This window comes from Camellia sinensis, chromosome 9, assembly GCF_055761805.1.
Source record: "Camellia sinensis isolate YWXY chromosome 9, ASM5576180v1, whole genome shotgun sequence".
NCBI classification, from domain to species: Eukaryota; Viridiplantae; Streptophyta; class Magnoliopsida; order Ericales; family Theaceae; genus Camellia; species Camellia sinensis.
In genome coordinates, this window is record NC_138969.1 from 94,388,170 (window position 1) to 94,401,301 (window position 13,132).

At 35.5% G+C, this 13,132-nt stretch overlaps 1 protein-coding gene across 7 annotated transcripts in view; it reads right to left on the minus strand.

The window, feature by feature from the left end:
• PTAC12 (plastid transcriptionally active 12) overlaps positions 1-13,132 on the minus strand; it is a 60,073-nt gene that overhangs the window by 36,140 nt on the left and 10,801 nt on the right. For all 7 annotated transcript variants that reach the window (XR_014340103.1, XR_014340104.1, XR_014340101.1 and 4 more), the window contains exons 6-7: positions 8,770-9,029; positions 7,139-7,260 (exon numbers count right to left, since the gene is read on the minus strand). Coding sequence is in view for 1 of the 7 variants with exons in the window: in XM_082887309.1 (XP_082743435.1) it covers positions 7,139-7,260; positions 8,770-9,029 (382 nt within the window). In the remaining 6 variants the exon portion in view is untranslated. The remainder of the gene's footprint in view (positions 1-7,138; positions 7,261-8,769; positions 9,030-13,132) is intronic.

Sequence of the window (13,132 nt, forward strand, 5' to 3'; positions counted from 1 at the left end):
CAGGGTGATTCCAAACAAAACTCTAATGCTCGGTTGTAGGTGTCCAAACGTCATATGATGGTTCGGTTAGTGGTTGCTGAACAGAGTTATTTGCTCAAATTCCCAACAACAATTTCTTCCAAAACTAAAGGACTGTTTGATATCATTTCCTTTTTTTGTGCTTTCAAAAATAAAAATAATAAGAAACTTAACGAATGTTGTTAAGAAGTTTTCATCTTTTTTTTCAAATAAAACAATATAGAAAAAGAAAAGGCCAAATAGGCAATATAAATATGTATAGTAAACTCATAACTATTAAAAGCAATTTTGTGGAAAGAAAAAAGTTGAAAGGAAAAAAATTTGTGATAAAGAAAAATTAGTCATATTTGTTTGGCTAAACAATACAAACTTGAGTTATTCATTCAGTTGAAGTTATCCAAACAGTAGCCCTTTGTTTAGTTGGAGGTATCCAAACAGAAACAGTTTGCTCAGTAGTACAGTACGAAATTGGTCGTCCAATGATAACATCAACACTCCCTTTTGCGAACCATTTTTCAGGAAGTGATCATTGAAACTCATGTTAAAAACAACAAAAAACTGTTTGAAACCCTAAACTAACTATATAAATACATTAAATTCACCAAAAGCAAGATTGTGAGAAGAATCTTGAGTTTGGGAAGGCAATGGCTTCCAACTTTAAACTGGGTGAATGGCTTCCAACTTTCTCAGCAAAGCTTTGGAAGACCCCAGTTCAAATAGGAGCAGTACACCTTCACCGATGATTATTGCAATTTTGGGGTGGATGGGTGTGCTTTTTGGGTGGGTGTTCAATGGTGTTGGTGTGCACAATGTCAGAGGGTTAGTCTTAGTATTATGTGGGGTGCTCAAAGAAATTTTTCATAATTTCAAAATTGTTGGTACGGGTCCAAAGAAATGTGGGGTCCTAAGAAATTGTAGGGAAGCTAATAGCAGCACTACTTATGGGTCCTGTTCACACCACCCAAACATCCTTTGATCTTTCTCTCATTTAATTAAGCCCCAACCCTACTTCATTACTTAGATTTCTATTGGATATTAACTTTAAACGGCTACAAAAGCCTACAAAATTCCACTTTAAAAATCTTCAACTCACTTTCATACACCAATTTTGGTATCAGAGTTCAGCCATGATGTTTTCACCTAGTGGAAGATCCTATACAAGTGGATTGACTTGGGATGAGGATACGACACTTCTTAAAGAACTTCTTCTAAACAATTGTATACTCTGCAAGGTGATATGCATGTGATCGATTATGAAAGAAGATGCAAGGAATTATTTATCAATTCCAAAGTAGAAGAAAGTGAATGGATAACTATTCTTCGATTCAAAAGTAGGTTGAGATATGCAATAAATTTTAAAAAATACAAAAAAGAGAGATGTCTCATTTATATTTAGAAGATCTCGAGGATTTTATTAAAAAGGCTATTCCATTTGAGTAGCTTGTAAAATTTAGGGCAAATCTACAATTTTCGAGCCTAAACATAATGATGAATTGCCAACACAGTATGCAAAGATGGCCCAACAAGCAGCCAGAACAAGCTCCAAAAGAAAAAGGCAAAGTGCCACAAAAGGAAGCTTAAAAGACAGAACAAGATGTTGATGAATCATAACAACTTGTTGGAAAGCTGGAACAACCAGAGTAAGTAGTAAATCAAGAAAAACAAGCTCAAGAGTCAAAACAGTATGAAATGAATTTCAGTATGGCAGAAACACACGTTAACATGTCACTCAAGAAGGGGCTAGAGTCTAAATTAAAAAGTTGATTATATGTGGCTAGCAACCAGATGCTGCCCCTGAGCTTAATGTGCCTTTTGAGGCATCTAGGTTGTTGTCTGTGGTCTCCAATGTAGTGCCAATAAAGTTAGCTAACAAGTAAACTTTTGCCCATGGTGACCAACAAGCAGCAAATTTGTTTTGAGATCTCAATTGCCTAATTATGTGAATTCAAGTAAGCATAGAAAATCTAAAACATTGCCAGCTCCTATTATTTGTGATGAACCGAAAGTTGAAGGACAAGAACATGTTGCCATGAAAGAACAGGGAAACAAGATGATTTTCCTTGAGAGTATTTCAAAAGAGCTTTTGTAGAATATACTGTTGCATTAGAGGACGGTATGATGGGTGGCCATACTACTATCAATTTGAGGGATTATCCGCTGCATTGATTGCTTCAACCATTTATTTTGTTATTCTTCACAAGTTCAATGATACAATCATGGGGTTCAAACAACTTTCTTACTATCTCAAATGTAGCAGAAAATGCAATATCAACTTTAAGCTTTTGATACCAAACCATGGATGCAAACACGAGGAATTCTTATATTTCAACACTTCTAAATAAGAAGTTTTCTCCAACCAGGCGAGAATGATGCGAACCATTAAGAGCTCAAGAAAAAGAAAATACAAAGTTAGAAAATTTTGGAAACTCGATGGTTTTAAATTGGGGCCCACTTGGGACTCGCAAAACAAATATTAGTGCCCATAAGATTCTTATTATGACTAGTTTTACATTTGGTATAATATCAAATGCTCTAGTTGCATTTTAATATGTTCCAAGAGTTGAGGGTATTTTGGTAATTTTAGAAGACATGGGTCGTAGGGGCCACCCATGGGTAGGGGTCCCCAAATGGCCCGCGGACAAAAAATCCGATATTACCCAATCCAACCAACCCATTCAATGCCTCATTCCAGCCCACTTGAGTGCCCAACCCGTCCCAACTCATAAAAGATGATTTAGGGCATTGGACAAAGGCTTGTAACCCGAACCTGTCCATAAACCCGGCTAGTAAGAGTCCGCATGGGTAAATCCAATGTATAGTTTTTTTTTTTTTTTTTTTTTTTTGGTTCCCATGTTTATAGTTTTTTTTTTTTTTTTCATTCCACTTTTTTTCCCTCCACTTGTAGGTATCATATGTACTTTATTATTTTTTTATTTTATGAGATGATGTAAAAAAGTTTTTAAAAATTTCAAAATACTTGAATTATGTTTGAAAGTAAACAAGAAAAATAACTAATGAAAATATTAAAAATATGTAAATGAAAAATGTGTAGAACTTAATAATTAAATGTAATGAAAAATGTGTAGCCTGGTTCAGTTAGATTTTGGCCCGTAAGATTTGGGCTTATGTATGGGACGTGGTTTTAGTTTTTTAAATAGCCTTGGCCCGTACCAACCCGTTGACTGGTCAAATCAGATTTTATGCATTATTGTAGATTGTAAAGTATTATTGTAGTTTTTTAAGCTTGTAAATGTAAATTACAAAGGTCGTTAAAATTCGATCCTATCCGATCCAATAATATAAGCTTTATTGTAAATTTTATGTTTGTTATCTAAATACCAATTTATGTGGTCAAAATAAATAATAAAAATTAAGTAGAATTGGATCAAATAGACAAAGAAAAAAAAATTAGCAAACAAACATTCAAATATTGCAATAATTTAAGAAAATTAACTAGTCGGAAAAACAAACTTAGCTTTAGCAAAGTCTAAGGAGGGTAAGATAATTGCAACTTTATCCCAATTTTTGGAGAAATTATTTTTGTGACTCGAATCCGCTCCACCAGAGATGCTAACGACAAACCTTATCATTCGGTTAAACTGCTCTTTTGAGTTCTTAATCTATTTTCATATCCAACTTTGTTAAATATTTTTTCTTCACTTTTTATGCATTATTGTAGATTGTAAAGTATTTTGTTATAGAATTCTACTTTTTCACCACCTTTTTTGATGAAATACAAAACTTTTACCATCGAGTTTTCTATTGTATAATATTATATGTACATTTTACATGGAGTATTGTATTTTTCACAATATCTTCACTTCTTTTTAATAAAATATAGGCTCATTTTGTGTATACTTTTTAAGAAATATTTATTTAAATTAAATTATTATGTAATTTGTCTTTTTCGGTAGGATCTTACGATTCTCGATCCGATTCTATGATCCGATCCTATAAACACCTCTAACGATCCAACGTAAGATCCCGATTTTAACAACCTTGTTTCCAACTAGGAAGTAAAATCTTACTAGAAGAAGTAATTGTCCAATGTCTATATAAAATCATATAATGCTTACAATTAATCAGAGAATATGTTTTGGAGAATTTTGTGAAGCATTTGAAGCTTTCTTTTACAGATTGTCTGATGTAATTAATCCCTAGATGTGATGGCCTTTTTATGACTGATTTCTAAAATTATCCTCTTCTTCTTGTTCCCTCTTTCTTGAATTTATGCACTATACAAAGAAAAAACACTCTTCAAGAGTACCCTTCCTTTTTTCTTTTTCTTTTTCTTTTTTTTTTTTTTTTTTTTTTGCATAAATCTCTTCAAGAGGACTGTACACAACACCTACAAAGCCTTTGATTTGTTCTTTTTTTAAAAAAAAATAATAATAAATAAATAAATAAATAATTAAATCCTAACCCCATTTCATTGCTTATAATATTAGAAACCCTAAATTTTCCATTGGCCATTAACTTTAAATAGCAACAAAAGCCTACAAAATTCAGCTTCAAAATTCTTCAATGTGCTGACCTACATCAGCCCCATTGGGTGCTTTTGTTCAAGCACCCACTAGAACAACGCTAAATGGGGCCTAAGTTGAAGACTATAAGAGCCAAGCTGCTTTAGCCAAATTCTTTGGTGAACAGCATTTTGCAACTGTAGATTTATGATAGTGTTGTGTACTACTATCACGTAATAAAGGTGGTCAGGTCCGACCCCAGAAATCCTCATGTTTACTTATGATATATCTCACCGAATGGAAACCAAGTTGGTAAATTGAATTTATTTGGATCTATGTTACTTGGAACGTGGATTGTTCCAGTACATGGAACAAAAACATGGTACACCACATGCTTTAAAATGTGGTACGATAGAAGTAAACTAGTATAAATTACACTATAAGAATTTAAAATCCTTTTAGGGTAATTTTCTTTTAACAATTAAATATTTAATCAAATGTAGTTTTTTTTTAATCATGTAGCAACACATTTCTACAAGCATTATGACCCATTTTTATGTTTTGTCCTATCAAACTTTACTCACCTTAGATTTTTGTTCATTATATTTGATTTTTTTCTCTAAGAAAACCTTTAGAAAATATATCGGAAAAAGCTTTTTGCATTACTTCAAATCAGTAAATTTATCATTTTGAAACGTAAGTGCACCGTGTTTCTAAATGTACGTTCAAAAACATAATTCACTAAGGTATTAGCATTTCCCAACATTGATCTGGATTTCATTTGAGTTATGTTCGTGGATCTGATTAACCTAAACTAAACCTATTTTTAACCATAAATATTATGTCCACCGAGTTCCATTTTTAATATACATCAAAGGAGTGAATTTCTTGATTGGTTGAGCAAGGTAAATTGGGATTAACTTGACCCCAATTAATGGATTAAGGTTGGTTCATAGTTTGAGACCTCAATAATATGGGAAACATTCAGGTTCAATAGCTTTGATCTTAACCCAACCTGAAGTAACCATTACCAACTCTATGTTGTTGTGGATTCTGAGAATACAAGACTGGACAACGTATATGGATGGAGATTTTGGGCCTAAGAAGAGACTTGAGAAACCATAATATTAGAAACTTTGTTCGGGTTACATAAGATGGAAATTTTAAATTCCCTTAACGGTTCAGGTATTAACATTCGAAGGCTGATGAACTTACAGGTGAGTTATCTTCAAACCTTTAAAATAATGAAAATGAGGACTTAGGGGCTCATCTCTGTGGCGGCTGGAAAGGAAATTTTTCTTCAGACCCCAAGAATTAGGTTTCAAGATTTAATTTCTTTTGTTCAGATTCAGGATAGATGAAAGTTTATGGCTTTGTATGTGTCCATGTGTATAATTATTAGAATGAGCATGAATTAAAAGCTGCATTTTCAATCTTATATTGGAGAATAGGGTGTAATTACAACACTTTTTACAAATCAGAGGATTTAATTTGAATGCATTCCTTTGAATTCCCCAGGCACTTTAATATTTACCCAAGCACAGTCTAGAAAGAACACATCATTAGAAACTCAGAGCACCATCATATGATTTCTCTTCACACACAGTCAAGATTGATACTTGAATGAGCCCCAAGTCAGAGATCCAAGCCCAGAATGAAACGATCATGTTGATGGGATAACTTTATCTTAAGATTAAGAAGGGAAGCAATCAAGAATGAAGTATGAATAAAATCAAAAAGGAACTGCTGTAATTGAATAGTGGTAGGATATTGCAATTATCATGCAGTCCCAGTTTCGTCTTGGAAGATGCATAGCTCACACTTCAGAATTGTGAGTACAAAGATGACAATTTCACCTGGTTTCCCAGGTATCCAACCCCCATGGGAAGGGTATACTATGGAAAACCTTCAAATGGTTTAGGGATGGGTATTGAGAAATGAGTGCAAACATGAACCATGTTCGAGGTAGGGTCAGATTAGGAGACCCTGCATTGGTGCACCCTGCTTATGTAATTTTTGTTAGGCATACAAAGAGTTCTATTACCACATTGAAAATATAATTGAGGGATCTTGCCTTCTAGAAAGCAATAACTTCTAGAAAAGGTCAAATTAGGTTTTCTATTTTGAAAATTTGAAGCAATACTTAATAATTAATTAGTAAAGTGTATCTTAATACACATGTAGGTTTTCCAGATTTTCTACTTTAGTTATGAATTTTAAAACCTGTGGGGTGGGTAACCACCAAGCAAACCAACTTTCCACCTTTCCTCCTTTCCTTACCCCCAACACAATGGGGTTGGGACAGATATGGGAAGGGGTACTTCAGTTGGGTCCTGGTTCAGGAAGTCAGTGCCATCCCTAGGAAAGTCTTTTTTTCTTTTCCTTTTGTTTTTTATAGTACTCAAGTGTGATGAATCATGAAGGTGCTATGCAGGCATACACGCTCATGGGAATACACGTATAAGATGATAAAATTACTTTCCAGTCAAGGAACATAGGTTCCGTTATGTTCTGGTTTCACCTCTTATTTTGTATTTTTCTCTTCAAGAGATTGATATAAAAAGTTACTAACATGATGAAGCATAATCACTTAGACCTGAAATGAACTCCTGAATAAATTACTGAAATTTCCAAATAGAGGAGTTACTAGAGCCAACCTCTTTCAAATAATCCAGCATATTGGGTGTTGGTTCATGAAAATCTGGACCCCTGAAATCAATCACCTCATTTGGATCTTGAATGTAGTTCACTGTTGGGTAAACTGGATCTCCACCCCATACTGCAAAAACCAACACATAAGTAAGTACCAGATCCAGAAAAAGGGTCAAGGCAGAGAAGGAAGAGATCCAAATATAAATCATTTTCTTTTCTTTTCTCATCTCTGTAATAAAAAAAAAAATGAATTAACAAACAGAACTGCAAAATGACAAACACAGTAAGTCAAGTGAATTCTGGATGTCATTGCAAGACTAATGCAAAGAAAACTAAATAAAACATGGACTCAAAATTTATAGCCCGTACAGAAACCAGTTGAGGAAAATGTAATGTGGGAAAGGGAAGCAAGAATCCACTGGATGTTTCAACAGGGTCTTAGGTTCAGGAATCTCAAAATCTGGTCCAGTCTGATTCAGAAGCGACTCCTTTTAAATTGTCCAAGTGACAAAAAACTTAAATAAGAACTGTTTCATGCTATCAAAATTTATGTATTGATTCCCTCATGCATATGAGTGGTTAAAATCTTAAAATCAAAAACATAACCAAAGACAGAATGAAAGAGAATTAAGTTTTTTTTATTACAATTAGCCATCCTCACCATGGCAACAGTCAAAACACATCAAAATTTAAAAGCACAATAACTTTTGTAACTGATTGACATTTTCATACTTGAGATATAGTGTTTCAAGATCAACCAATCCCTTTACTATATCACATAGTTTCAGTTTGAAACTACTAGAATTCTCAATAATTTAATTTATAATCACAAAAACAAAAATATTAGAAAACAACTTTACAGCCCCAAATAATAACTTTATTAAAGAAAAATATTGAAATTTCAAAAAGCCCTAGATATTTACATTATGGTTGTGTGGGACAAAATGATGATTCATGGAAAGCCAATAATAGTATTAATGATTTAAGTGGAAATGAGATATGCAGTTTGTCTCTTTTATGAGAGAGATTGCAACCATTTTCCTCAACATCTCCTTGTTTTGGATATGTTTTTTTTACAAGACTGAAGTTCAGTCCGTGAGAAGCCCAACTTCCCTTTTGTGCAAAAATATAACTACATTGAACCTTCAAACTTGTTTGACTTAAAACACAGGCCCCAGTCAGCTGAACCATATTTTAGCTACTAAATCTGGTTATCATCTTTGCCAAATAGTCTTCTGTTTTTTTTTAAGTTTTCCGAACGGCTCTTATGCTTGTCAAATATAAGAAAGAACATAAATAGGGAAAAAGTAACAAACATGTGATGCATGAGTCCTCAGGCATAGATGCAGAAAACAAAGACAGTCACAGACACATGAGCATGCTCAAGCAAGTTTGGATATTCATTTATAGAGATGGCAGAAGTTTAAGGAATCAATTAAAATACTTAACAAAGTGGCAGATATATTATGCCCAGGTGCCAGGACTCTTCATTAGTTGAAGATAACAACTTAAAATAGAAAGGGAAAAAAATAGAACTTATAAATGTGTAAAAACTAGATTAGATAGACAAAACAATATAGATAAAAATCAAAGAAATAGAAACAACAAACAAACTTAATAGCTTCAAAATAGATACTTTGCTTAATTTGATCCTCCCTCATTCGCATCGCCAAAGGATCTCTTTGAATACGAACATCAGTCCCCATCATTATGCGATATTCACAATCAGTTTGATGTGTAAACATTTCAATGAGTTGGGTGTTCTCATCTTCACCAGTCTCTTCAAAATGTTTCTGAACAGCTTCACGTGAAGTGTCCCTCTTCCAATCTTTAACCCATTCTGAGTAGTATGCTATTGGACCTATTCTTTCCAGTCTCTCTTGTTCAGCCTGTAGCCTGCAGAAACTAACAATTACTCCAGTTTTCCCTTTTTAACACTAAAACACTAGAGAGTGGCTAAAAGGCTAATCAGGAGTAAAAGACAGTAGCAGTTCTCATTTGATTTTGAAAACCTATTGTGTCAAACATTATAGTTTTGATATATATTTTGATGAATCATCAGATTAAAAAAAAAAAAAAAAAAAACAGAAGACCAATACTGATCAAATGCCTGATGCTAATAAGTGTGGTCTAGATACAAACCTAACCTTTGACAATATTTATGAGAAGTGTTGTGTCAGATCCAAACTTGAGTTCTCAAGATTGATAGCTTGAGCTTTTAGCAATGTATGAGGCAATTGCCCCTGGTGAGTTGTTGGATAAAATACTCAATAATGGTGATCATGGCCCTAGACGTTAAAACATACATGTTTCGAGAGTTAAAACTCACCAAGGTGTTGCTTCATAAAACTGAAATTTGAAAATTGAAAATTGAAAATTAAGTACTAAAAACTTAATGTAAATTTTTTAATTTGAAAAGTTCTTTGGTATTTACAAAAATTTAAGCGCTTAATTTAACCAAATGGTTTGATATGTAAAAGAACTCCGCCGGGGTTGTTAACAACTCCGCCGGTCCCAAGCCCGGGTTAAGGAGGAGGGTTGTGTGCTAGGTAGCCGACAGCCAACACGTAAAAAAGCCGCTCGGATCCCTTATGAAAATGATTCATGTAGCCGACCCCATTTGATGGAACTTAAGGCTTGGCTTGGTTTGGTTTGGTTTGGTTTGATATGTAAAAGATGTTGTAATTTGAAATTTATAATTTTTTAATTTCTCTCTTTATACTCTTTATGTTTGTGGTGGTGGGCTAGTTAGCCACGTGGAGATGGTAGTGTGGTGGTGGTGTGGTGGAGTGTGGGTGGTAGCAGCAACAATGACAATTGTGTGGTGGTAAGATAATGGTGGCAACGACAGTAGTGGATGTGACATGGCAGTTGTGATGGTAGGGTGGTGGTGGTGGTGGTGGTTGTGTGAGTTAGGGTCTATGATGTACCGACGCTTCAAAACAAGTGTTGTATCCGTGTGTTAGACACACGGACACGGAGGCAATAGATATCAGTTGTAATTTGAAATTTATAATATTTTTAATTTCTATCTTTATTATCTTTATGTTTGTGATGGTGGACTAGTCAGCCACGTGGAGATGGTAGTGTGGCGCTGGTGTGATGGAGTGTGGGTTGTATCAACAACGATAACAGTTGTGTGATGGTAAGATAATGGTGGCAATGACAGTAGTGGTTGTGGCATAGCGGTTGTGATGGTAGGTTGGTGGTGATGGTTGTGTTAGTTAGGGTCTATGAAGCACTGACGCTTTAAAACAAATGTCATGTTCATGTCAGACACACGGCCATAGCAGGGAAACATATGGTACATGCTGTAAGTGTCTGAATATTTCTGTATATTCGAATGATTCGATGATAAAAAGATTACATCACTTATATCACTTATATAGAACTCTAATCCCTAAGGCTAAAAAAGAAATACAAATTACACAGAATATTTACACAATCACAATCACAATCATTATCATTCTAATTTCCTAAAATACAATATAGGCAATATATTCTCACACCCCTTCTCAAACTCAAGGTGTTTTAGTAGAAAACACTGAGAGTTTGTCAAGAAAAACCGAAACCGAGCAATGGTATGAATCTTGGTAAAGAAGTCAGCAAGTTGCGGAGCCGAAGTGACAAAAAGAAACAAGATAGAGCCAGACTGCAAATGTTGACGGACGAAGTGACAATCAATCTCAATATACTTCGTCCGCTCATGGAAGACAGTGTTATGGGCAATCTGAATAGCACTTCGGTTATCATAATAGAAACAGGTCGGAAAGGACTGAGGAACGCCCAACTCAGATAAGAGACTATGAAGCCAAACAATCTCAGCAGTACCATGAGTCATAGCACGGTACTCAATTTCGGCAGTAGAATGGGCAACAACAATTTGTTTCTTGCTTTTCCAAGAAATCAAAGAATCATCAAGAAATTTACAAAAACCAGAAATAGACTTGCGATCATTAACATCACCAACCCAATCAGCATTAGCATAGGCTACCAAGTCCAAGGAAGAAGTAGAAGATAATAGCAAGTCCTGAAAGATAATACTGTAAACATAGCGAAGAATCTGAATCAAAACAGCCCAATGTGTAGAGCAAGGAGCAAAAACGAATTGACTAACCACATGAATAGCATAGGCAAGATCAGAGCAAGTAACTGTCAGATAGACTAAGCAACCCACAAACTTGGAATATAAAGTAGGATCATCCAGAGGGACCCTATCAATAGTGTTGAGCTTCACATTAAGCTCAATGGGGATATCAAAAAGCTTAGTGTCAGTAAGACTAGCACGATGAATAATCTCATTGCCATACTTGGCCTAAGATAGAAAGTAGCCCTTAAGAGAAGAAACTACCTCAATACTAAGAAAACACCGCAAGGGCCTAGATCCTTCATTTTGAAGGTGCAGAAGAGATGCTGGTTAACCTCAGAGATGGCAGAAGAGTCAGAATCAGTAATGATCATATTATCCACATACAATAAGAGGGCAACAAAACCAGCAAAGGTGCAGAGGAGAAACAAGGAAGAGTCTTGAGCACAAGGATGAAACCTAAGCTCAATAACAGCTATCTGAAAGCGATCATATCCGAAGTTGACAAATCTATCCAGAGGAATGAGGAAGGCTAAAAGGAGGACACATGTGAACCTCCTCTGTTAGATGACCATTAACAAAAGCATTCTTAACATCCATCTGATAAAGAAGCCAATGACGAACAGCATCGACAGAGATCAAAGTGCGGACAGTAGTCATCTTGGCAACAAGGGCAAAGGTCTGTTCATAATCAATATCATATTCCTGGGAGAAACCTTTAGCAGCTAGGCAAGTTTTTAGCGCTCGAGAGAACCATCAGAACGAGTTTTGATTTTATAAACCCATTTGCAACCAACCAAATTCTTGCCAGCAGGCAAAGGAACTAGCTCCCAAGTAATAGTCTTCTGCAAGGCAGATAACTCATCCTCCATAGCCTGAATCTAATTAGGATCCTGACAGGTCTCTTTGCAAGACAGGGGTTCTGAAAAAAGGTGAATAGCAGACAAAAACGTGCAGTATGAAAGGGAAAAACATGTGTTAGCAAAACCACGTTTAACTACTTGTTTACAGTTGCGAAGGGGATACTTACGGTGGGCAAGATCAAAGTCGTCAGAAGTAGGAGCAGCAACAGGGGCAGAGACAACCAGTGAAAGAAGATCCTTGCAACGGGAATAGACTAACAATGGTGGAGAAGAAGGAGCAGGAGGGGGTGCAAGAGAAGAAAAAGGAACAGACTCGTGAGGATCAATAGAGAGGTACTCAACCGAAGGGCAAGGAGAAGAAGGAATAAGCTCATGAGGAACAGTAGAGATGTACTCATTAAGAAGGACCTCAGAGGGAAATGAATCAATGTGAACCAAGTCCTCTTTGGAAACCGGAGTAATGACAGGAGGAAGATGAAAATAAGACAAACGTTCGAGAAAGGCAACATAACGGGAGACATAAAGGCAACGAGAAACAAGGTTGTAACAGCAATACCCTCTTTGAGTAAGACTATAACCTAAAAAGACACGCAGGACAGACCGGGTACTAAGTTTAGTCCTATCTTTGCAGGGAAAAAGCACAAAACAAGCAGACCCAAAAACACAGAGGAGAGAATAATTGGGAAGTTGAGAAAACAGAGCCTCATAAGGAGACCGACTAGAGAGAAGGAGAGTGGGCATACGATTAAGAAGAAAAACAGCAGTAAGAACTGCTTCTCCCCAAAACGGAGCTGGAATAGAGGCAGAGAGAAGACGAGACCTAGCGGTTTCAAGGAGATGACGGTATTTACGCTCAGCTCAACCATTTTGAACGGGTGTATCAGTACAAGACGTTTGATGAATGGTACCTTAGGTGGCCAAATACTCACAAAACTCAGTTTTAAAATATTCCCCACCCAAGTCAGAGCGCAACATTTTAATAGTAGAGCCAAACTATGTAGTGACCATAGACTGAAAAATACGGTATATCAGGTAAAAGTCAGATTTAT